We start from the raw sequence: 26230 nt of genomic DNA on the forward strand, positions 1-26230 counted from the left end.
TTTAAGTCCACGCTCATATTGCTTGGTGGTCTGGGACTCACGGTTGCAACACCCAGAGGCTGCCTGTAGAAGGCTTGCTAACAAAGCTAACAGGGCTGAGAGAAACGGCATTGCACAGCACTGCACAGAGCAACAAATAGGAAGATACAAATTCTGCTGGAAGAACTGGAAAACATTGATGCAATGTTTGCAATACTTGCATGTTAACCTCTGCTGTCTTCCTTTGCTACCTCCTCATACTATCATCTACTGTCCTTTTAGCTCTCTACATAACGAAAACAACTGTATTATAAACATTTCCCTTAGTCTTTAATGTAACATTTGACGGAAAATCCAAACTCCTGGGTTACTGAACTTCTCTATGCTGAAATCTCTGAACAGTGCCAATCTATGTTTTATTTTTCCAGCTGCTGTGTCCTAGCCCAAGTCTGTCATGCACATTATTGCACAGTTAACCCTCATCACAGCAGAGGCTGAAATACTGACCTGTTGAAAAACTGACCCAGGGCAGAAAAGGGGCACAGGAGCAGGTGCATCGCCTCCCTCAACCCTGGACTGCAGAGATGACCAATGATGGTCAACTATACACAAACATCTATATTGTCATATATGACCTTTTTTAACATATGCATATAGCACATACATGGTCCTAGATACAAAGCCTTATCCAACACAGGTGCTGGTATATCACGAGACTGTCAGAACACACTTTTCTTTATTAAACCACTGAATATAAAAATAAACCACTGTACTGTTTTGGTTTTTTCTTCCACCAGCAGCTGCTCCCATTTAATTATTTTCCTTCTCCAAAGGTCATTTTGCTTTCTGTTAGGTTTCCTCTAGCAGCTATTTTGCTGACAAACTCATATTTTTTGTCCTGTAATAGGACACTTAGGGAAGTCAATAAGATTTGGTAAACCACTTTGGCCTGTCTGTATTTAAGCCAGATCACAGCAGTGTTAAATGAACTCGCTTTAATAATTCATTGCAGGAGAACCTTTTTGCTCGCTCTTACAGAAACAAAAAGGCTTCTGGGTTTCATCTCGCGGAGCTGAGGAATTGCTCCCCAGGCTGCCACCCGCTGCCCCACCAAATGGAGCGCCAAATGGGGTCCCCGCGCCTTCCCCTCTACTTTTTCTCTCATCACCCAAAGTGCGATAGCACCGTGCTTTCTGGCAGCAGCCCTGATAGAGGGGTGATAAACTGAAAAGACGATTACCTGCGTATTCACCCATTTAAAAAAAAGAATGGGGGGGAGAAAGCCTTTCACCTACTGATGGACAGATTTAATTAAGCCTTCTCTCCTCTGTCGCCAGAAACAGTAATGGTTTTCGAAGCCCTGTGTACTCAGTGATCAGATAAGCTGTATTACGCATTGCGGTGTTTGGATTTATGATAGGACAAACAAGTTTTCCATCAGGAGAGTGGAAAAATTTCAGATGTGCTAATGCTGACAAACAAAACACGGGAAACCAGCCCAAACAGAAGCCAGAAAAATGTGGTTTTGCACATATATGAATGGCACTCGTGCAGGCCTAGATGGCATGATGTGTCCATGAGAAAGAGTTGAGAAGGGAGCAATGTTCATGTTCAGCTAACAATACCACTGGCATATCTGTGATGGGCTAAGGCTATTAGATGAAACCAGGTATTCAGGGAAAGATAAAATCATTTGTTAGAGCAGCCGATATAAAAAAGGAAAGACAGACAAGTTTGGGGTATGCAAGCCCAGAAAATGACCTGAAAAAGGACTCGTCTGCTTGCAAGCATTTCTATTTTCTCCAGCCTTTGGTGTAATGAAAGTCATATCCCATACACTTTGCCTCAATTATATTTATACAGAAGGTAATATATTACCTACTACCTGTATTTGAATTAAACACACACAGGTTCTAGTACAAATACATACTCATTTGAGCATGTGTGCCTATGTATATGTATGTAATGTTAACAGAGCCTGTATATACACACATGAAAAAATACAAGTCCTTCTGTCTGTAGGCAGACACAAAAAAAAAAAAAGAAAAAAAAAAGAAAAAGGAGACCAGTTTCACTTGTACTATAAATCAGTATAATATCATCTACTCGAAAAGGAGTGGCATTTATTTTTACTATCTGGGGATGTGGCTTGTAGTTTGAGTTTGCATTACCCAGCAGGTTTCCCTGGAATACCCAGTGCCTTGCCATGGAAAGCAGGGAATCTTTCTTTGCAAGAGCTGTTTGGTGAACAAGCCTTCTTGCAAAAGTCATAGCTGCTTTGCAGGCTAAGGCTAGGCCAGAAGAGCTGTGAAAATGTACCCCAGTAGTAACTATAATTCAAAAAAAAGTTTGCAGTTTCATCCAACATGGAAATTAGAGTCAATTAGGATTTGTCTCATTGGATATTCTCTTTTGATAGATGGTCAAATGGCTTCAAAAGCTCATGGTATAGTCATACTGCTCTTTTATTTGCAAGTCAGGAGCTGGCAAATTTTTTTACCACCTGACAAATGCAGTTTAGGTTGATTGGGGTCAAATTCAGCATTTATGAGCAGCCACATGCATGCTACCAGGGTCTCAGTAGTACCAAGAAGAGAGGACAGAAGACTTCAGTAAACAGTTACTTGGATTACGCTATGGCCTCAATTTGCAAGCTGTACCACCACCAGTAATAAAAGAGAAATGGAAATGTCACAGAAGATTGTAACCTTTAAAATGTATGTGTATTAAAAAAAAGAAAAACATAACAAAACCACATCCATGCACCAGCCTCCAGCAGCTTTTTTTTAGCCTTTAGTGATTTTGCTTTTGCAGCATGCAGTCCTATAGCTCTGTAGTGCTACCTGCCTGGGGGAGGCAGTGGGTGCAGGGCAGCCAGCAGCAAAGCTCCTAGTGTTTCCCCAGAAGGGACCAGCAGGCACCACGGGAGCAGCTTGGCACTGCTGCCTTCACCTCCGTCTCTGGAGTACCAGCTAAAACCCAGCCCAGCAGATCCCTGAGCTCCCGGCATAGTTCACCAGGAGGATGAAATGATTCATGGAGCCATGCATGAAGGCAGCATGCTGAACCAAGTGCCTGCTGGAGCAATGGGACTGTGATGGGCACAGCAGTGAGGTGAACATCTGACCTCCTCTGAAATGTAAGCACTTCACTGGAATATGCCAGGAGGCAAAGCTGCTGTCCAGAGGATGGTCTTCAAGCAGCGAGGCTCTCCCACCTCTCCTTCCTTCCCCCTCCACTACACACATCCAGCTAGATTTCTACGTCTTCAAGCCTTAACGTGGGACCTGTTATTGTGCTGAGGCTGGGAGAACCCAGGCAGCCACCTGCTTGCCCACCCTGAACCCATCAGCTGACTGCATGGCCACCCCGATTATTTATAATGATAGATCATAATTACAGTTTTGTCTTAGTGATTGGAAAGCATTTTGGTTGCATGTGTCACAGAATTTTCCATATTTGTCCTTTTTGAATCTCCTTTTAAGGGACTGCTCAGCTGCCAGAAGAATTAAGGTTACACTTGAAGTTCTCAGACGTGGCCAATACTCTTACTTCATTAAAATTCTGGAATATTTTCTACATGCAAGGAAATGTTATTCTGAGAACAGAGAATGTTGGAATAAAGACATTTTAGAGTAAAAACCCACTGACCTTCTGGATATATACAGAGAGCATAAGAAAAGTCCCACACATGGAGTATAATGTCTGTAGGAACAATGTAACAAATACTGTAGTAGAAAAAGAGGGATGATTGGTAAATAACAAGTTTTTTCTAAATGTATACCAAAGATTTAAATTTTTATAAATCAAATAACTTTGCACGTTTCTCTCCATAGTAACATGTTCTGCTATTGGTAGTGGTCTTATTTTTTTTTCTTTTTTTGTAAACATCTATATGTATGTATTGATTCAGCAGATATTTCTAGCACTCTGGAGTATTTTGAGATGCAATTCAAATCTTTCATTGTAAACCTGCAAAGGTATTTTTTTTTAGACAGTTGACACTTCTTCAGAGAGAATATATTTAGGTTTGGACCCAAGGGTATCCTGTTGATAGAAAACATCAGCTATAAAAGTTATTTGAAAGTTATTAAAAACTCATACATGCTCTTTTCAGACAAGGTCATTGGTGAGCAAAGCTGCGGAAAGCTTCTGTACACAATATATCACATAAAAAATCACTGGTTTGCGAAGCCAACAGGCTGAAATTAGGAAATGCCAGAATTAGATACCCTAGCAATAGTAATGGTATTCACACTTCCTTGATTAAATGTGCTATGACACAGGCTTTGACTTCATAAGCGTATCACCACCCCCACCCCCTGGCCTATTCCTGTTTCTATGAACGGGAAATTAATCCGTATGTTCTTTTATACCAGCCATATTCTATTTAGAATCCACCATTCAGATGCTGAATTCAACATAAAATTATTTGTTGGCTCTCTGGAGATTTCAGGCTTTTCATTTCATCTCCCATACTCTGTCACCAGCGTCCAAATGCTCCACAAACATTTCTGAGTTTCTCTGCACAAGATCACGGTGAGATGGAGTAATTGCTGGCACCCTTTACCACAGGAAATCAAGGTGCCAAAGGAGGTCCACCTTTCATCTAATTTTTAGGAACTCCGCATACGACCAGATCTGGAACACATCTGGAGCATCCCATAGGCGTAAAGCAGAGCTGTGCTGCATCTGCATTGTGGCTAGGAGCCCTGAGCATGACGGTGGAGCCAAGAGGGAGCACAACCACAGACAGTGGGGCACTGCAAACCTGCGCGTGGCTCAGGAAGCGCAGGAAAAAGAAAAGGGCGAACCCTAGGAGGTGGCTGGGCAACAGGGCTCAGTTTCTTCCTTGCAGCAAGGCCCGCAGTCGGCCTGCTGTGACCCCGCGAGGCTGCCGCAAGCAGCAGCCACAAGCAGCCCTTGGCCGTCAGCGTGGCACTGCAGCCGGGCACTGCCCAGTGCCCCATGCACCACCAGCCTGTGCTGAACAAGGAGCAGGCTGTCCTGCACTTAGGGACAGGGTCGCAATGCCAGCAGCTGAGGGAAGGTTTATATCTAGCATTTCTCAACATGCGAGGGCTTAGTTTTGCACCCTGCATTTTGCTCAGGGGCACGTGTTGAGGTCAAAACAAGAGGCTTTCTCCTGAACCCCAGGAAGATGTGCAACTGAAGGCCAGGTTTTTCGTGGTGAGAGGAGAGAAAAGCTAGCGTGGCAAGCCATTACTAGCAAAGGAAAAGCTGATGTCTACAGCTCGGTCACTCAGGGTGCAATTCTGCTCTGGCAGTAAATTCTGTTTTGAAATCACAGAAAAATTTAGGGCAGAGGAGACTTAGGGGTCATGATCATCCCACTCCTGCTCACAGCAGGGCCATGGTAGCTCAGGTGGCTCAGGACTTGAGTTTGGAGTATCTCCAAGGATGGAAACAGCACGACCTCTCTGGGCAACCTGCCATTGAGCTTGGTTGAGCAGAATCGAGCCCTGCATGGAAACCAATGAAGGCTGAAATCTGTATCTACTGAATGACCTTGAAGAAAGCATCTGCATCTGATCCCTCCAACCTTCCTTTCCTCATAGGTATGATAGAGGGGATATTAAGGCTGCTGAGGTGTTTGGTTACACACATGATGTGTGCTGCAGAAGTGCTAATGAAAGATTATACTAGCAGCTTTCCCCACCCCATAGGATACGCAACTCATGATTCTGTAGTGTTAGAAATGTTGCCTGTACCCTGTTTAGAGGACAGAGCCCTGTTTTCTCAGCGGTAATAAGATTAAGTAATAAGAATAAGCTCAGAGACACTTTACTTTAAAATCTTTGAGGTTACATCATGTCACCATCAGATACACGATAATATTTGACATTGCTGCTGTTGCTAAATGCTTAAGTTTTCAGTTTTGATTAAAGCTGCAAAAGGTTGAACCTGTACTGTCAAGCATCATCTTGACACAGATACCAGCTATGGATAACTGTCTATGTACAAGATATGGTGAATTTAAAGCTGTGGCATATTTTGTGAAGGTGTTAGCTCTTGGTGTGTGCCATTTTTTCAGCTCTGAGCAGACTGCTTCCTTTCCTTATCGCAGACCTACCTGCCTGCTTCTCTTAAACCTCTACTAAAGTCTTTCGGACTTCATTGGCTGTAAAAACAGAGGAGAATCTGGCCTGTCTGAATTGAGTAAGTGTTTCACTGAGACTATGCAGAGTTTGGAGGCTGGTGTCTGTTGCTGAACCGTGTAAGAAACAAGTCAGTGTATTACTAGGACTAATAGAATAAGGTGTGAATGGGCAAGATTGCTCTTTCCTCATGTGGTCTAGTCTAAAGTTCTCAGCATACTTAGTGAGCTCTTCAGACTGCTTCAGAGTTCATATGCTCAAAATTGTTTTATTCACGTGCAGGTAACGTACTACCTTCTTTCAGGAACTGTCCTTTGTTAGTGTACTTGGAAATTGCCCTAGGGGATGTGATATATTCTGCTTCCCATGGATCTTGAGCTCTGTGACAAATTTCTTCGCTGGTTCAGCTCTCCAGTCAGTTGAGCAGTCACTAATTTACATGACAAAATTTTAAGCCTTTTTCAGGCCCAATTCACACAGCTAAAAGGTGCTACATGGGAGCCCTAGCTGAAGAGGTAGGCAAACTTTTTACAGTGTGCATTATATTGGCTAATTTTATCAAGTCTGCTGAGACCCAGTCCTTGTCCAGCTCCTCCATTTTTTAGAAAGTGAAGCAAAAGAAAACATGTCAAAGCGATAATCATTAGATAGGGACAAATAGCTTTCCACTCTTTGGATAATGTCAGAGCACTGAAAGCACTTTCATTTCTCTTCCAGGGCAGAAAAGGGAAATGTACTGCTTGCCAGGAGAATGGAAATTCTGAAATTTGCCTTTTCTTATTTTATAAGATTTAAAAAAGGCTAAATGTTTCCTTTCTATTTCCAGCCTATTGTGGCTGTAGAGCGTGGTTTGGGCAGCTTCCAGGCAATAGAGGAAAGCGGCCAAGGTCATCCAAAGTGTAGTGACCTCGCTAGCTATGGGGAAGAGACTCTCAAAGCCCCAAGACCATGGTCCAGCTGCAGGTTGAAATTCTCACCCAGAAGCCGAATCCCTGCAAACATCTGCTAGATCCTATATCCCAGAGAAGGAGGTTACCAACAGTGAGATGCTCTGGGAGACCTCCTGCCCTGATTTGGTATATGGTTGGATGCCCTCCATTATGATATTGTCAGTTTGGGCCCAAAGCTTCCTGGGTGTTCCTGAGAAGACAGACACTAACCATCTCAATATCTGCTCAGGGTGCCACATAGGGGAGCAGAGGTACTCATGCCGTACTGCATGAGGCGGGCTGTGCGTGAGGGATGGGACTGCACTGCATACGGTTCCCAGGGTCCTCCTGTGTGTACCAATGTCTGGAAAATGGTTCACAGCCTGTTAAGGGTGATCATGGGGTTGCTGTACTTTCAAGGTAGATGCTCTCTAGCATTCAGATCACATCCTACCTTTTTGCTTCTTTTCCAGTCTTAGTCGCATGTAAATGACACTCTGCATGTAAATGACACTCTGCACACTGACCTGAGCATTTGCCTCTGAAAGACTCTAACTCATACTGTTGTGCTGGAAAGATTAGGCAGCTCAACTTGTTGCTGTGAGGAGTTATATGAGATTATCTAAAATAAGCAGAAGGCATTGTCTCCTGAATAGGACAACATCTGCTAAAGCATGGGCCATAAATGGTTAATATTTGACAAGGCACCCACCCATAGCCAAGGCAAATGCTTGAAAGTGCTGTGGCTGATTGCTGTGGTTTCATGATGCTGTAGCATCTTTCCCTCCTCCCTTCCATAAAGTACAATGCAGTGGTAGTGAAGTGATTGTGATAGTTCTCACATCATCTTGTCGCTTTTGGTACAGTTGACAAAGAGCGTGTGTGCATGTCTGTGTGCTGTGATCATGGATAACCTACTCATCACACACATGACAGCTGCATCTGCAATGCCAGGTTGACCAGCAATGACTTGCCATCCCATTCGTTACCAACACACCAATTCCCTCTTTTTGATCTGGCAAACTGTGCCCAGCTTTGCTGTACACCTGCCCTGAGCTGGCATGCTGGCCGTGCACCACCAGAAAAACTCAGCCAAAATCCACAAAATATCCTGCATGTCTCAAGCCATGCACGGGAGCAAATGCACAATGCAACTATCATATCAACTCTTAACCACTGTGACCTGCACTGGAGTTCAAGCAAAGCTGGGGAGTTGTTTATTAGTGAGACGTAACAAATGCTGGGCCAGTGTGTTCAGTGTTGGCTGTCTGCAGGCCATCAGGGCTTCTGGCCAGCTGTCTCACTGCTGATGGAAACCTGGCCAAGTACTGAGACCAGGGTTTGGTTTTAGCTACCCATCTTTCAAAGTGTGGGTGTACAGGCTGGAAAAAGACCCTTGAATACACTCTGTTTTTCCAACTTAGAAGTCCGATTCCAGTTTTGCTACACCTACTAAAGCCCCAGGCTTCTCCAAGCCAAGGTTTCCCTGACACTTGCTTAACCTCGTTTTTTTTAAGTTCTGTCTTGGCTTTCTTTGAAATGAAGGGAAAACTGAACAGTTGTCTTTTACAGCACAGCATCAATTCTGTATTGCCCATTCCTTTCATTCACAGCTACTCCACATTAGGTGATTCTGCTTTAAATACTGTAAAGGGATCACCTTTAAGGATGATGATTTAATCAGAAGTGCAAAGAGCTATGGCCCAACATGCCGGAGAATAATGAGCGAGTTTTTGTGGTTGGTGGAGAGAGAGCTTGCCAAAGTATCAATTCACTTCTTTGGATGGAGGATGAAATGCAAGTGAAGCTGTTGTCATTAAAAAAATCTTGTTAAAGTCCAGGCAAGGATACCAGAATAAAATAAATGGCTTTTAATGCTTAATCTGTTTGTATGTACGTTCAGGTGTGATTATGCAGTCTGCCATCAACTTTAATTAAGCTTTCTCTTTGCTCCTGACCTTGGGGCTTAAATGTAATTTGTTCTATAGGCAAAACAGGTTGTATGAGCTCAGTACTTTAAAGTTCAAATTGATTTAGGTTACATTTAATTTAAATTTCCTCATGGAAGCATATAATTTCACTATTACTAATGTTGGAGTAATTACGCAGAGGTAGAGAAACAAGTATAGAGCAGAGCCTTAGAGCCCCTATAATGCTTTTCTTCAGCAGCTCAGGAACAAAAGTATCACTGCCTTGTGCTTTTAGGGTAACTTTGCTTACCTCCAGCACAGTCTCCACGAGTCCCCAGTTTCCCATGTGCTTCTGGTTGCTCAAACGGATGGGAGGTGATGGTCAGACTTAATTACCAACATTTGTGCGTGCAAAGGCTCCAGCGGGTCTGCTGCCGCCTGGGAACAGAGGTGAGCCCCTTAATACTACCTGCGTATTTAACCTTCTTAGTTCTTAGAGGAGCCCCTTTGGGATGTTCAAGCCCCCAGCATACCTCGCATGCTTTCATTGGGGAAAAGCAGCAGACACATCTCTAGCAAGGCTCTAGCTGGTTTAAGATCCTACCACAATCCATGTTCCAATGCATGCTTTTTATTTCCAAGCCCCAGGCTGCAATGCTCCCTTCACTCCCTGCTCTCCCCAAGGCCTCCAGCTCACTAAAAATAGCACAGAAACCACTACTTTCAGCTTCTGAATCAGGATAATTTTGTTATCCCACTAGGACTGGAGCTGTTGAAAAACATACTGGTATGTGCAAAGATGTAGCTTAATCAGACTTGGATGATATTCCAAAATCATATTACTGTATGTTACAGTTTTGATGGCAAATGCCCTTAATGACTGAATTTCTCTGGATTTCTCACCTTGCTTTCCCAATGCATTGTGAGTTTCATGCTGTTGTGTGATGTCCTTTTATGAGACACATTTCTCTGCTTTAAATTAGGTAATAAGAATCCAGAAGTTTGAACTGTTTTGTTTTATATTTTCTGATTGAGACTCAAATAACAAAAAGTTGACAATTTCAGTGTAAAACCTGTGGCTTCCACAATTTATCTCAAAGAACATTTTCTTTTTTGGTACTCTGATAAATTGGTTTTGGCATTACTCTTCCATGGGCAAGGGAAATGATTGTTTTCTTTCACATTCAGTCCCAGAGATTTCAAAATCTTAGCTATAAATAAAACTATATTCTAATTATTATTATGTATGTAATTTTCCCATTAAAAAAATCATTGGCTAGAAATTTTGTTTGTTTTTAAACTACCAGTGTCAGAACAAATACCACCAGCAGCATTCCTCCTGAGAAGCATGAAAAGCACATCCCAGAAGGAAAGATGTTCATTTTAAGTTCAAACAATTACTCTTAAAGGTCAGGAAGCTGGTGGCCCTGTCTGTGGACCTGCCCCTCTCGCTGCAGCTGTATGTGGTCAGCTCTGTGCTCAGAGTCATTCCTGATGCTTGTCGCCTTGCCCACCTTCAGGCCTATGTAGTACCAAACACCTTCAGTGGTTGCCTGGGAGGGGAAAAACCATACATATTGGATGACTGAGTAATTAAAATATAGACAGGAGTAGGTTAGCGCAGCGTTAGAAGCCAGCATACAAATACTCCAGTTAGGAAGTCTTGCTGGAAAATTTACAGGCCTTTATAGACCATGAGAATATTTACAGATCTCTTTTTGTTTTATTTTTAGCTCCTTTGTGCCCAGAAAATAGCATGCAAAGGAGCACAACATTCATTTTAAAAAGAGGAGGAATAGTTTAGAAACTGTATTTAAAAAAAAAAAGTCATAGAAGTGCGCTGTATGACCCTCTGGCAGTGTTAGGTGTGTTCACTGGGCCTGTGCACTTCCTACAGAGGCATTTTCTTTCTGGGAAGATGGTGAGATATCCCTTGGGAGCCTCAGTCAAACCCAGAGAAAGTTAATGGTGAAAAGCATTTTCTTTTCCATGCTGGAATGCCTCACAGTCAGCCACAATAGTCCATTAAGCCACTGCTGTGACCTGAAGTAACTCAGAAAACACTAAAACTATGAATGGACTGTCCAAACTGTATGTTTGATTATTTTTCTTCCTTTCTTCCCTCTTTTAAAAGAGAGCTCCCTTCCATTCCTTCCCTCACAAATATCCCTTGGCTCTATTTTTTTAAGCCTAAGTATCCAGGTTAGCATTTTTGGCAGTATGAGCTGCCACAGTTTTGTTCCAGTCAATTGAGCAACTCCGATTTACACCGGGAAGAAGCTGCTCTGTTTCTGCCAATGAGGAAGCTGCATCCTGTGCTCAGGCTCTGTCTCCCTCCAGCCCTCTGCCACTCCCAGGGAAAAATGCCAATATCTGCACAGGTGCGGTGGCTCTAGTTTGAAGGAAGACGTGCACAGTGGCTTTTCAGAGTGGTCAGCGTAAGGTGCAGCAGCAGGTGCTCCTGGGGGAAATGAGGTGCTGGAGAAGTCCGCCTTTCCAGCTGCCCCCTTATCCCACCTGTTTGCCATTCATTTCTTCAGCGTAAAACAAACAAACAAACAAACAAAAAAACCCTACAAAAACACAGGGTTGTCCAGGAAAAGGTTGTCGAGAGTCCAAATCTGAAGCCATTTTTCCAGAAATCCCTTAAAACAGTAGCACTCAGGCACATGCAAATTTCCATCCACTCACCTGAGATGGCTAAAATCCCCCCATCACCTGGCAAAGTGGGAAACCTCTTTATACAAAGCTCCTCTGGACTCTCATTGTCCCAAGTAGCAGTCCAGGGGGCTTTTTTGTTTTTTTTTAATTTGTTTTCCAACTATATTATTTGGTCTAATAATGTCGCATCTTGCTTGTAATTCCTAACTCCTCATAGCTATAACAACATCACTATGGATCTTGCCCAGTTAAAAAAATAACCAACCAATAGACAAACTTTCAAATGTTCAAGACTTTCTTTGGTTCTGAATAGGAAAAGCAACCTTCAACCTAAAGACAAGCAGAGGGGAAAAAAACGTATCAAGTTTAATGTAATTGTGTTAATCAGACAATTTAAGAGCAACATTAATGGAATAAGGTATAAAAGGGTTCTTAGTAAAGGCAGGAGTGAGGGAGTTGCTAATCCATTTGACACAAAAAGGCAGTGTTAATTATTATCTGTGAATCATTAAAAGGTTAGCTGAGGTTGGGGTGCGGGGAAAAGTATTTTGTGCGAAAGAATTAGTCTCTCTGAGGAGCTATGGTTTTTAGTAGACAGGAGAGATGGAAGAATTTTAGTTTCTAAATTCATATTTTGCAAGTCTGCTATCACCCTCAGGTCTAAGATGGAGTCACTGTTTTCTGAATTATGTGCTTGCACTGGTAACTAGATGTTCCTGTGCTTTAGGGCCTGTCTTTTGACATCTCATGCTGGTGCCTCCTGGTTGTTTCATTTACATGACTGGTTTCCAAGAGGGCATGAGGTGCAACGGGGGCAGCATACCACCTGCTGGACGCAGACATACAGGATCCATGGATTTTGACGGCTCTGTTGCAGGGAAGTGTTCGCCATGGTGTTTGTAGGGATGCAGCAGCAAGTTTTCTGTTGTCTTGGCCCCATGAGCCAACCCAGCCTGGAAGGACTGGGCTGCTCTCAGCTGTATTAGTCTGATAAGAGAGATTACTTCCCCCTCCAAAGCTTGACTAGGTGAGGGGAGGACAGGCATTTCTTTAAAGGCTCTGCTACGTGTTTAACAACAGCTCCATTTCTGTTTTGAAAATTAAAAGCCAATAAAGCCCTGAAGCTAAGGGGACTGCGTGCATGTTTACAGTTAAGCGTGCTGAAGAGCTTGCTGGGTCCAGGGCAGGGAGCCAGCACCCTGCAGGCTGAGCCTCTGCTTGCTAAGCAACAGCCTGAGCCACTCTGATTTCAACCAGCAGGGCACTTGCCATGAATTTCTTTGAATGTGGGGCCCCCAAAGGCCTCTTCATTTTATAAGGAGGATGAATATTACCAGGCATATTGTATACAAATGAGGAGGAAGTCTCATTAAGTCAAGTGAAGTTGGCACTTTCCGGATCATCGGCCAAATGTAAATTTAGTGTGATATATGGAATATTTCCACTATCAGCAGTCACCAGGAGCTAAAAAGGTAAATATTCCCCCCCTGCGCCCCATGCTTGTTCTCATCTGTCACCGAACATAGGTTCACATGGGGAGCTCTGCCCCTGTCCCCATGCTACCCAGCCATGGGACCTGGGATCCCTGCACATGGGGCAGCAAAGAGCCACTGGAACAAATGGATGAAAAGTCAGTTTTGCCCCAAAGCTTTTCACCTTTCTTCAGAGGATGAGAAGGAAGCTGGAATGGAAGGTGAAAGTGGCTGGAGACTCAAAGTCCTGAATACTACCAAAAAAATCAATGTTGATATGCAAATGCGGTACTAATGCCCCATCCAGCTCAAGCTGAACACATTGGAAAGATTCTTGTGGGAGTCAGAAAGAGTTGGATTGCCCAGAAATGAAATCTCCAGTAGAATTTTCCATGGAGTTTTTTAATGAGAAATAGTAAAAGGAAGATTTTTCTTGTATGTATAAATTAGGTTCTTATTAACAAAATATCTCTCTATGGAAAAAATCCAAAGCAAATAAATAATTACATCTTTCTTCAGCATATGCATATTTTCGTTTTGTTAAAGAAAGGTTCATGGATAACTCCTAAATATAAATCGTTTTAAATTTTTTTTTAAGGAGGCAAAAGGTGTTTTTTAAAAAACTGCTTTAGCAATTACCAATATAGATGGGCTAAATAAGTAATTGACATGGGGAAATGGTTCCTTATATGACTGAGGTCTCAGCATTTTGCTCTAGGTCTGTAATAAGTACATACCTCAAGGATGTCTTCGTTTAGCTGCTTCTTCCAGGATTTCAGAGCTAAGGATTCAAGTGCAACATCACTCATTTCAAGACACTTAAGTACTTTGTTAAGCTAGTTCCTTTATAACTACTTAATTGCATTAATAATACTAATGAAACGATTACACATAACTGTGCATTTCTCTCTTTTAAAAGCACTTGAATTGAGCATGGTGCACAAATGTTTGAATTTGCAGTGCCCACACTGTCACCAGCTATGGAAATTGCATGAGTCTTACAGTGTGCTCAGGCTCATACCGTTCCATTGCTCTTAGACCCCAGTTAATATTTCCAGCCAGTGTCGAACAGTGTGCCCATATTAGCACTAATTTGGGATGCCCTGCACCATCCAGCAGAAAGTGGCGGCCAGAATAAAGAAAGCACAAGGAGGCACTTGGCAAGACGGTGCAAATGCTGTTGTGTTAAACCCACGAACTGGAGTGAGTATCCAATCACTTACATTTTGTATAAAACAATATTCTCTCATGTAATCAAAAGGTGCAATAAAGTAGTATGAGCTGACAACTCCCCCCCAAAAGATTTTTTTCATCTAAAGAAAGCCATGTTGATCTTAGAACTGGGATAACTTTTTATTCCCTTTTTCCTATTGTGGGAGAAGCTGGATTTTTTTCAATCCTTATGTAAGCAACTAATTTCTGTGAGTGCTGCTCCCAAATGGACTAACAGTCCATTGTTAAGAAATAAGTAAGGTAACGTCAACACATCTTTTGTTATATAAAGACTCTGATCCAAAAAATACTGAAGTCGAATGAAAGCCTTCTGCTTTCAGATTAAGGGAAAGCATGGAGTCTCAAATGTTCGATTGTGAACACATCTGTCTTTGCATCATTCTGACTCTCTTCCCTGTGGCGGCAAGAGAGGCTGTGAGTAGGTGAACCCCAATTATTTTCAAAAGCATGACCCCCACTCCTCTTCTCTGATCAAGATGCAGCAATACATTATTCAGAGTATGGTACTAACATAGCTATTACACTTTGAGAAAATCAAGCACAGCAGAAGGCGATAGAAGCAGACCTCACAAATAAAGGCAGAAGACCCTTTTATTTCGCATAGACAAAATGCAAAGAGTGTCTCATTAAATTAATATTAAAAAAAAACCAAACTGATCCCCTCACTCCACTGACAGCACTCATCCTAATTAACAACAAAAAAAGAACAATCAAGGACCCATTTTCTAATTTAAAAAAAAAGTGCAAACATGACAAAAGACTTTTTGTTTTCCCAAATCAATGTTCCTGTTGAATTCACAAATAGGTGATTTTTCCCCCCCTTTTTAATCTTGTCTGATGGAACTTCCAGTTAAAATGTTTTAGTTAAGTCTCCATGCACTTCGTACAAAATCAGTAAAAACACAAACGCTTGTGAAGATCAGAAAACTGGACTCTTTTACCCAAAAATTCAGATGTCCAGTCAGATGAAGCTCACACTCAGACAGAAAAAAAGCAAGAGAGTCTTTGCACTGTCTGTCATTCATATTTTTTTTTTGTCAAATATTTTGGCAATCTTCTTCTTTAATTATAAATATTGGAATTCAATAAAAAAAAGGTAGCTTTCATTGGATTTTTTTTCATTGTAAGTATTTACAGCCACTGTCCAGCCATGCTCTTTTTGTTATACCAGGGTGTAAGATTTTGCGTAGGGATTGTTGCCTTTCAAGTGGCCCCGGGAGTCCAGCAGGGATTCTTGGGAGCTGCTCATTTTTGCTGCCTGTCCTAGCTCAGCTCCTTCTCGCTGAGGTAAGGTTGCCACAGCACCAGGTTGCCACGACTGTACTTCCCTTGTGGAGGATGTCTCCATCGGTATTGGCTCCAGGACCGTGGGGCGCTTCAAGGTTCGGCTTTTCTGCGGCTCCAGGCAGGCTTGCCCCAAACCCAGGTCTCTGCTCGCACCCTGCACGCCACGGTTTAGTAAAAAGTCCATTCTAAGATAGGGTGGCAAATGCATGAGATCACCTGGGGAGGCAAAAGCAAAAAACAAATCCTCACTTAAAATTGTGCGCTATGCTAAACTTGCCTACTGGCTGGGGGATTCAAGAGGATGGGTTCAGCCAACAAATATGGTTCCAAAGCAGAATATCTGTAATCCAAGTGCAGCATTTATCACAGATATATTGCTTGTTGGCTGTTTACTACACTGTGATCTTACAGAATCAAAGTTAATGGGTCAAGGAGCTTCTTTCGGGCTTGTTCCTAAGAACTGTATTAGGATTAATATTACCTATCATAAGAGAATGACAATAACAACTGCAATTTATTTACATGCACTCACAGCATGAAGAAGACAAACTGAAAAGTCTAGGGAGTTTTTCTCAAAAGCTTAAAACAAAAGGTCTTGATTTTCATTTGTCAAACCTGGATAATGCGGAGGCTTGGTACATTTCTTATTTTCCCTTTTAAATGAAAACATTCATAATTACATTACTGGCTCCCAATCTAGAGTAGAACGACTGAATTAATAAAAAAAGCATGGACGGGTGTTAAGGCTACAGATTTAGAGATACTTCTAAATAAAACAGAAAAGCATTCTTATCCTAATATAAAACACTTACCTGCCATCCATCAAAGTTGTATTTAAACCACCTAATGATTTTCTACCCCTGACAGTCTATGGCTAGCAAGGTGCTGCTGTTTCCATTCGTAAGCAGGAAATTGAGACAAAGAGAGACAGGGAACATTTTGTGGCAACAAAATGTGCTGGGGATGGCACCCTAACTCTTGTACCAACCTTTCTCCTTTCTGTCAAGAAGCCCTTGACAACAGGCATATACTGGTGTGCACATGAAAAACAGACCATGCGTGCAAGAGTCAGTTAGCCTTACAGGACCCCTAATTTGTCATTTCCCCTGATTCCTGGGCATTTCGCATAGCAGTCTGCTCAGTCCAGAGGATTTATCATTGCAAAGATCTTACAGTCCTTTCCCCAGCACCACATAACCCCTCCTAGCTACTGACTACAAACTGGTGCCTCGGACCTGCTGTCTGTAATTAGTTAGGGGTGAGCATTACCTTCCACATATCTCTACATACATTAGACCTGCTACACAAATCAGATTAACTTAGTTATATAAGTTAGTTAAATATAGTTATATATAAAGTTAGTTATATATAAAGGTGCCTCAGGAAAATTAGGGGCAATCAGGAACATACTGGTATTCCCTTCCAAAAATATTTGATGGTGTATCCTCACATGTATATGAAAAAGTACTGCTACAGGTGCATTCAAGAATAATTTTCATTTCTCTACCGAACTCGGCAAATGTATAGCTTCCTTCTTATGGCTGTTATCAAAACCATACAGATGGGATGCATCCCAAGTGTTTCAAATAGAAGCCTCTTGCAGCAGTAGAAATAAAGGCTGATCTGTGCCAGTAGTATAAACAGTAGACCAAGAAAGCACTTCTGGATACAAGGTCATGTTAAAACAATGTACTACAAAGATTTCATTTTTCCTAACCAAGCTAAAAGCTGCCCAATACATTAAAATAAAACAGGTCTTTTGCTTTCTCATGTAAGTCAAGGCACTGCAATTCTTACCTAAAAGACTAACAGCTTGTGCTCTGTCCCTGATTTCAGGTCACAGACAGAGAATTGCCAAGCAGTTACATTTGGGCAGAATCACTGTTTATTGCTGCAGAACTCCCCCAGGCCCTGTCTGACACCATATGTTTTATTCTAGTTCCATCTCCAACACAGATGCACGGTATACTCTATTTAACCCCCACACAGCAAGATGTGCGTATCTCAAGATTAGGCCGACATATGTACCATAGCAACATTTATGTAAGGCTGGAGAGAGAGGGGGAAGTTTGTGCTTATAATCCTGCCGATTATCACTTGAAAAATGAATTAGGATAACATCAATTGGTCTTACTCATTTACCCCATTTTCCTGTGGTACCCTTCATGCCAAAAACATTATGCATATAGGACTTTCTTCAGCTGAGACAGCAATGTACCTACCACTCGTGTAAAGTACATAGCGATATAGGCACACAAACTGGCAGACACAGCTAGGCGCAGATTCATTCCCCTTAATTATAGGCATCTAACTGAGCTGCCCAAGGGAATGTCTAGGCTGTCCAAAAGCTCAGCTGCACAGTGTGCACCTGCATCCTGATCCCCTGACAGCCCCCGCTGCACATAAGTTATTTTGCTTCTGGATTTCCTTTTGGAGTGAGTCCTTCCAAAACGCAGCCGTGGGGCTAGTTTGCTCCAAAGACCTTTCTCTATAGTCTGCACAGAGGAGGTGGTAAAAGAAGGGGAGCAGCCCTCAGCAGCGAGGATGGGAAGCATTTTTCATTGTTTGGTGTTGCTCCCTGTGGCATAAGTCTTTGGCAGCACAGACATATCCTAAATTAGGAGCCTTATTGCTACCCATGCCCCAGAGTCAGTGGAGAAGGACAAATGCAGGAGGGGTGGACGGGCCCTCCTGTGTAGCCCTCTCAGTCTGCTAATGAAGGTGATTAGGGCCTTTGCTTGGTGCCTCTGGCAGGTGTTTATAACCATGTGGGCCCCAGTGAAGGCGAACAGCAAAGAACGTTTCTGAATGGGTTTAGTAGGTAGAAAATTTTATGACTAGCTATACACCAAAGTAGTATCTTTCCTCTTGTCCGAGGAGCCAACAGATACTTTGGGGCTGCCAGGTTTAGAGAGGGGGGGTTTCTCTTGTGCTCTGATGGTTGCCCACTTGGCAGCACAGGGGGTCCGTCAGCCCTGGCAGAAGAGTACCACTTTTCGGCACTGAGTCTCCATCCATATCTCCCACACCAACAGGCATTTTCCTCAAGGTCTCCGTCATCCTAATCCCGGTTGTGAGAGGCTGTGCCAGATGGTGTAACATGCATTGCTTTATTAAGATTAGCCAGGTCGTACACATTCCCTCTTACTGCTTCATTTCATGTTTTACAGTCTGCTTTCGGCAGAGGAACTGATGCAGAGCAGACTCCAAAGCATGGCTCATTGGCAATCTCCAACTGTCATGCTGGATAGCCATTTCAGTATCTTGATGCATCACTATGTCTCGAGAGCAATGGGTATGCACAGACTGTGAAAAAAATAAGTGCTGAACCTTAAAGAGATGAAGGTTTGTCTGCAAGCTACTGCCTAGACATTTCTCACATGTATTTAAGAGCTTCAGGCCATAGGAAAAAAAGACCTTTTTTTCTCCCTAAATCCACATAAGAAGGCATAGTCAATAATCTGTGTAAACAATAGGCAGACATTTTACTGTAATTGTCTAAATGAGTAGGGGCAGGGTTTTAACAGGATTGTACTAATGAGAAACTGGAGAGTGTAACTTGTTCTCCAAAGCTAGATACACAGCGCACAAATATCTGACATCATTGCTTTACACAGAACACTGATTATTTGGTATGACATACACATTTTCATACCATAAAAAGTGCCAGTACTGTTTCTTATCTCCAAGAAGCATCTTTCCCTGCAACTGCTTATGAAATAACTGGATGATTAAAATCACTGGAAAAGAACAATTTTGAGAATGTAACTTTCTCTTCTTTGCTAGGATTGAAATGGTATCACAGGATGTGAAAATTATTTGATTTATATGAACTAATGTGTTTCTGACTAAAAACATATAGTCTTTGAAATATAACCACAGCGGTTCATTTTTGGCATTCCTACATCAATTCTGAAGGTATTTAAAGAAGATTAAAAGGCTCTCACCATAGCTGTGGAGTTACATGGAAAGATTTCAGTTCACATCCTTCTGGACACAGCAGAATAGACATTTTTCAGTTTCTTACTATTCTGCTAAAGGATAATTCAGCCAAATGATAAATTTTTCAGGCAAAGCATTATGAAGTTTCAGGATGGTTCATTGCCTTTGATGCTCTAATTACCTTTTTTCAGCGGTGTGTGTGCCTTATTAGTAATGAAAGCAAACCTTTCAACTGCATGAGCACTGCAAATGAGCATGTTTAATAATTCATGCTCTTAGGCTTAATTAGTACAAAAGCCATTCAAAAACTAAAGTTTTCTTATGCATTTTTTTAAAAGGAGAAATTTGCTGCATTTAGAAACACTGAGTTTGTACACAAATAATAATCATCCACTCAAATGAATGCAGTAATTTAAGACAGAGCTACCTCATTCTTTTTTTTCTGACTGGCCAACCCCCTAAATAAATATTTAACAATTAAAAAGTACATTTTAAAAAAGTTTTATCTTCAATACATGTTTGTAAACACATGCTAAAAGTCAGTTACTGTTATATTTACCATAAACAACACACTCTACCAGAAAGAGTGCATTTTCTAAGTTTATGCAGCACTGGGCAAAAATGTCGAGCCTTTATTTCTGTACAGCTAAGCTGATGTAAAAAAGCTTTGCAGAAACAATGTATATTTTTATCTCTCTTTTGGAGGACAGCTCCAGGTGTAGGAAGGTTTGGGATGAGTCTGGCAGGTTACATTGAAGAAAAAAATACCAGTGCTCATCTTTACTAAGGTTTTATTCAAGATAGCTATCTTGTTTGCAGAACTAAACGAAACTGAGATGCGCTCCATTTTCACTGAAGATTTACCTTATATCTCTTTCAAATGCCAGAAAGTTTGCATGGGTTTCTGTTTCCATCTACTCTGGAAAAGCTAAGCATTTCTACTATATTCAATACAGGGATCATCACAGACTGCAAAAAAAGATACTCTTACCAAGTTGTCATGTGATAGCTATATGCATTTTTTCATGACTCATAACTCCTACCAAAACGAAAGCAAATTTTCTCCACTATGCTCCAACACAGATACCCCCAGTGATGATGACTGCCTGATGATTTTCAAATTTTGATTGTCATGTGAAGAAAATTCCATGTTAATTTGAAAGATTATTTTAGAAAAGTTTATAAGGTAGGACTTGTGAATATGGCAGAATATTTTACCAGAAGTAAGAAGATAGGGAAAAGACGGCATTTACCCTACTAACTTGAAAAGGGGAATGGGCAAAAAAAGATCTTAAAGCATCTCCTTGATTGCTATGAGTAATATGGAGCATACAGGAACATTCGTGCTGCAACACCTGCGATCATGCCACAGCTGAATCCCTTTATCTGTGGTAGCACAGACAAAGTGCCATGTCAATGCATGCTGGTTTGGGATCCGAACACATAACTCTTCACAACACTGTGCAGTGTTGGGTGCATGTACAAGCACTGGGCTGGGCATCTCTTGCCATGTTCTGTGTTGGGAAGTGGAAGCACTCTGTACCTCACGGGACATTGTGTTTTCATCTGAAAGTAAGGAAAGAAGGAGAGTAGCTGTTGATAGCTAGCTTTAAGTTCAGGTTTATGCTAATTAAAAGAAAAGTTTAGTGGGGCTTTCTAACTCACCAGCACAGTAAATAAATCAGTGTAGTAGCTGCTGATACATGTAGGCTGGTTTGTCACGAAAAGACTGCCAATAGAAGAAGCTAATTTTAGAAATCAGGACAGGACAGAGGGTTTGCAAGGCCAGGGTGAGAAGTCTGATGGAACAAACAGCACCAGTGACATCCAGAGATCTTTGTCACTTCACAAATGACACCCCACTGAAAGGCAGCAAGTGAGACTTTCTTAGCCAACCGCAGCTTGAGCTAAAGCCGGACTGATAGCAGCAATAACATATTTACAATTTCTGCTGTCAGTGCTTGAAACCAGCTCTTGCTCCCTCCCTGTCCATCTTCTGTCGCTGTATCCCGCACTGAACCCACAAAATAGACTGTGGTGCATCGCAAGCATTTCCATAGCAACAGGCTAAGAATCTCAAAGCACACTGCCAAATCAAATATAAGCACTCTAAAAGAGTGATAAAGCCTTTATTAACACACCAATTGCTTGGCCAGCTTTTTCCTGTGCCCTGCTCAGCCAAGCACAATACTAAAAAGGGTCAGTCCAAAAATCCTGGCTTGGCTGACACATGTCTCAGCCTGGTGCTACCTCAGGGAGGACCTAAGACCTCAGCTTGAGCTCTGCCGTGCTGCCTTTTTGGCCTGGGTAAGTGACCGGCCGCAAGAGGGAAGCAAGCTGCTCCCTTCCAAGAGCTGCACTCCTTCCTGCCCTGTGCATGTGAGGTGCATGGGGCAAGAGACAGCTGCTACTGGAACCATGGGTTGGGGTGCATCCCCTTACTCAGCACTAAGGTGAAGGTTCAGTTCAAAACTTGGAGGATAATGAAATGTAAAGATCCAAAAGAGTAGGCAGGCTTTTACTGAGGCCTGCTTTTTCTTTTTTTCACAGGATCCATCCACCATGGAACTGCCTTCCCCATGCCCTTTATTTTTAGTAATCATTATTTTCTCAGAAATGTTGTAGCGAAATACAGTCACCACATAATGACAAAGTTCTGAAGGATGTTTTAAACAACAGGGACTCGCTCTCTGGAGCTAGCATTGATCAGTAGCTGAAATGCAAGGGAAATTTCCCCATGCAAATTGCTGATGCTTCAACTGGGACCTTCTGCTCCCTCTCAGCCCACAGGAGCCCACCATGAGCAAGTTCAGGAGACCACAGACTTCTGAGTCCATTGGTAAGCTTCAGTAGGAAAACCAGATTTAATAAATTCTGCAGCCCTCCCAAATGCCATAAGAGGCAAAAGGTCCAAGTGTTTGCTTAAATTATAGCTTCAGTGGACAGCCAAACAGCAGAAGAAACAGGAAGGAGAAAGGAGGCAGGACACAGCTTTCTGGTTAGAGAAGAAGCTATAGTGAAAACAGGCACACACTCATTGCTTCTTCATAATATCTTCCGCTTTTGCTCAGCTACCCAAGAAAAATGATCAAAGTGCTCAACTTTCAGGATATATTTTTAAGCTAACTAAATGCATAATGTTGAACAAGGCCAACAAGGTGTCTGGATGCATTCTTGTTGTTAACTTGCAGCTGGCTAGCGGCTTGTCAGGTTCTCTTTTCCGTGCGGGTAATCACCGCAGGCTCGTGCTTCATGGCTTTATGACTCACTCCATTACATATTTTGTGCTTCTCACAGTGTTTAGGCAGATGGAATAAAATCACATTGTTATCTTGCACAAGTGTGTGATCCTGTAGATAGGAAACAGCCGGAACCCTTTAGCAAAATATGCAAAGTTTCCCATTTCTAGACTGAGAAATCAGAACTCCTTACCACTTCTTCAAGACTGTATTTTATAACTGGAAAGTTTCGTTTTTCTTTCTATATGAAAATTGCACCCTCATAGATGATACGAAGACCTTTAATAGTTAGTTGCATGTGGCAATCTGCTAAAACTGTCATTTTCATAAAAGCAGTAAAAAATACCAGTTAAGTTTCACACAACAAAATAAAAATAACAGCTGCTGTTCACTACAATCATTGCAGTTACCTGTTAAGAAACATCAGGATGTCAGTAAAGCTGTAGTTCAGGAGCCAGATTTTCTACTGGCATAAGTCAGAGTAGCTATATTGATTTCAGAAAGACTATAAATTGATTTATACTTACTAGAGATTAGGTTTAAGTGACTGAAAATGAGAATTCTAACTAATGTGGATTTTTTTTTAAAGATGATTCATTTTGTTATTTAGGTTTAAGCCTTCTAATTCCATGAAGAAGTTCTCAATCAATGTGTCTTCAAGCAAAAAGCATGACTACTATAATTTAACTGAGTTCATACATTTAATATATCAGGGTAACACACTTTAAAATGGCTCATTTGTCTGACTAAATGCCAGGAGACCTGATTACTTATATTGTTGCCTGGTTTTGAAACTTCTAATAAAACAGGAAATGACGCAGCACATTTTTGTTTCTTATTTTGATAAGCAGAACTTTGGCCTTACATACAGTGCTGCACTTCTAAATGACTCTTTAGATGCTTTGTACCTTTCAGAAGTCGAACTAACTTCAATATTTAAGGCAAAGCTGACATTTTTACAGGCCTCCGCATTGCTGAACCAGTGATATAAGTAAGGAAGAACTGATTAACTCCAGGGATTGGATAGATTTAGACCCTACAGAGATGCCATGTGGATGTTGAGTTTGACAGCACTAGTGCAACTATAGATTTGAGGCCTTTCTGTTTCAATTGTAACACCTAAGTTATAAAAATTTGTAAAATGAACCACTCCATGTAAATCAATAGGCACTACAAAACAGAAACTTAGAAAAAATATCTATAAATAATGAAAAGGTGATAGAAAAGCAAAGTATGGGAGTTCTCTGTTCTCATCTTCAGCTTGTCACGCAAGCCACTTCATACATTTTTAAGGACACTCTAAGACAGTGCTCTCCTGTCCACTTGCTGAGCTAGAAAAGATGCACCATCACTCAGGTGCCTATAGTTAGTAACACTGGAGTTTGAAGACCAGTTGACCAGTTTGCTGATCACGGGTGCAGTGAATGGAAAGTGTTTAATTATGCATCACTTCAGCTGAGGTTTAAATCAGTTGTGACATTATGGAAACTGGCATTCTTCATGGGTTTATTCCTGGGATAGCCTTGGAGCCCAGACTCAGCACAGAAGCTGGAGAGGTGAATAGTTGGAACCTGACCCAGAGCTCCCTGAAATCTGTAAGAGCCACTCTGTTGACCTCAACCTGCATCATGCTCATGTGATTTGCAGCTAAAACTGAAAATTTAGAATTCTAAACATTGAGGTTCTGACTGTAAGAACATGAAAGTAACTGAAAATTTAATCATAAATGTAATCCTTGCTTTAGGCATAAAACACTACACTAAGTAGAGTTGAACCCAATACCTCCAAACCTATAAAAAACATTTGATTGTTACATCTGAGGAAAAAGCCAACAAACACCAAGAAGCAAATAATCAGCTTTAGAAAATTAAATGAAATTCAAATTAAAAAAAAATCTCACTTTTAATAACCCAGAATTTGTTGGTACTACAAAGATAGGGAATGGGCATTCTTGAAAAGGGTTTTCCCTTAGTATGCAACTTCTAATCTAGAAGAAAGCAAAAAGTATTACGAACGAGCACAGTTTGGAACAATGTACTTTTCCAAAGTCACCATTAACTTTCAAATCAAAAACACAAAAAAATTAGGGAACAACAGGAAAGGATAATTGTGCTGTTAGACACTCCTGCTAGAATCCTTGAAGAAGGCACCAGTTGTTTCTTTCCTGTAATTAAAAAAAAATCAAATAAACCTTCCTTACACCAGTATCACTACTTCATCCATGAGAGCTGCAAATATAATTTAAATTATTTTTATTATCACTGAATTAAGTTTAGCTTTCAGGCACCTTATATGCCACTTAAAATGGAATTTTCACATTACAATTGCATGGAAACTTTGTATTTGTAACTAAACAGCTGCCCTATTTAAACTGAGGATGTACACCAATGTATTTTTCCTTTTTGATCTCATAGCAGTTTAGCTTCTGATCTGATCCTGCTGAGGTTCAATTTTACTGTAGCAGCAAGGTTACAAAAACTTGCAAAATGAACCTTCCTCTGTAAATCCACCAGAATAATAATGCAAATCAATGACCTTAAGTATGTAGTCATGTCAAATTAAATGCATAATTAAATGATTTCATATCTGCAGAACATTTAGCTTTTCATAGCTGAAGGAAGAAAAAGCTCCTGGTATTCTACAGAAAGAAAAGCTGAGAGAGGATGAAGAAAATTTATTCTCATCATTGATGTGCCCTTTCTGTGATAAGAAGCAAGCAGCACAGTCTGTCTCTACATGAAATATTACCAGTTTTCCAGTAGTGCAATACAAGCTTAAACCAAGGGGTATTCTAGGCACAGGAAAATCTATCAAGACAAAATTTGAGATGCTGATCTAGGGGAGTAAACTCAGAAACAGATGATATGTATTCATATCACATATATATTAAGAGTATATGCTAAAATTAAAAAGGTAGGCAAGAAGTTATTTCTCCCATTTACAGCTGTTCTGCCTATTTTTCTATTTGCCTGCCTGCCTACTTTGATTAGTTCCTTTAAGCTGTTTTCTGAGTGCTGGACCTCGGCCTCCAGCTGTGGAGCCAGGCTGATGAGTTCGATGGTCTGTATACACAGTACATACAGTATGTGTATATACATACATGTATATATATTCTATTGTATTTGAAAGGATACAGCACAAGTGGAGACTTGAAAAAGAAAATAACCCATACATTATCCTTTTTATACTTTGCTGCTGGCTTCCTGAACAAAAAATGTCAAATGTAGGTCTCAGGTATCTTCAAGAAATTCAGTTTGGGTCTGGAAACTGCAGATCTGTACAATTCTATTTTCAGTCAGTGCAGAATAAAATAATAGGCCAGGGAAAAGGAGGTAGAAGGTACATTGGAGGCCCTAAACCAAGAGTCCCAACCATTAGTGAATCCCCAGTGGCTGAATTCATATAGGATTCAGTTACGGCCGCAGCTTATGGAGTGCTGTCAGCAACATTTCAGGAGAA

At 41.3% G+C, this 26230-nt stretch overlaps 1 protein-coding gene across 1 annotated transcript in view; it reads right to left on the reverse strand.

Annotated features, from left to right (window-relative positions):
- Nucleotides 1-14784: 14784 nt before the first annotated feature.
- The window catches only part of DSCAM (DS cell adhesion molecule), a 389570-nt gene continuing 378124 nt past the window's right edge, over nt 14785-26230 (reverse strand). The window contains exon 31 of the mRNA XM_064525230.1: nt 14785-15806. Within this exon, the coding sequence (XP_064381300.1) occupies nt 15466-15806 (341 nt within the window). The 3' untranslated portion in view covers nt 14785-15465. The remainder of the gene's footprint in view (nt 15807-26230) is intronic.

Source organism: Dromaius novaehollandiae, chromosome 1, assembly GCF_036370855.1.
Source record: "Dromaius novaehollandiae isolate bDroNov1 chromosome 1, bDroNov1.hap1, whole genome shotgun sequence".
Classification (NCBI taxonomy): Eukaryota; Metazoa; Chordata; class Aves; order Casuariiformes; family Dromaiidae; genus Dromaius; species Dromaius novaehollandiae.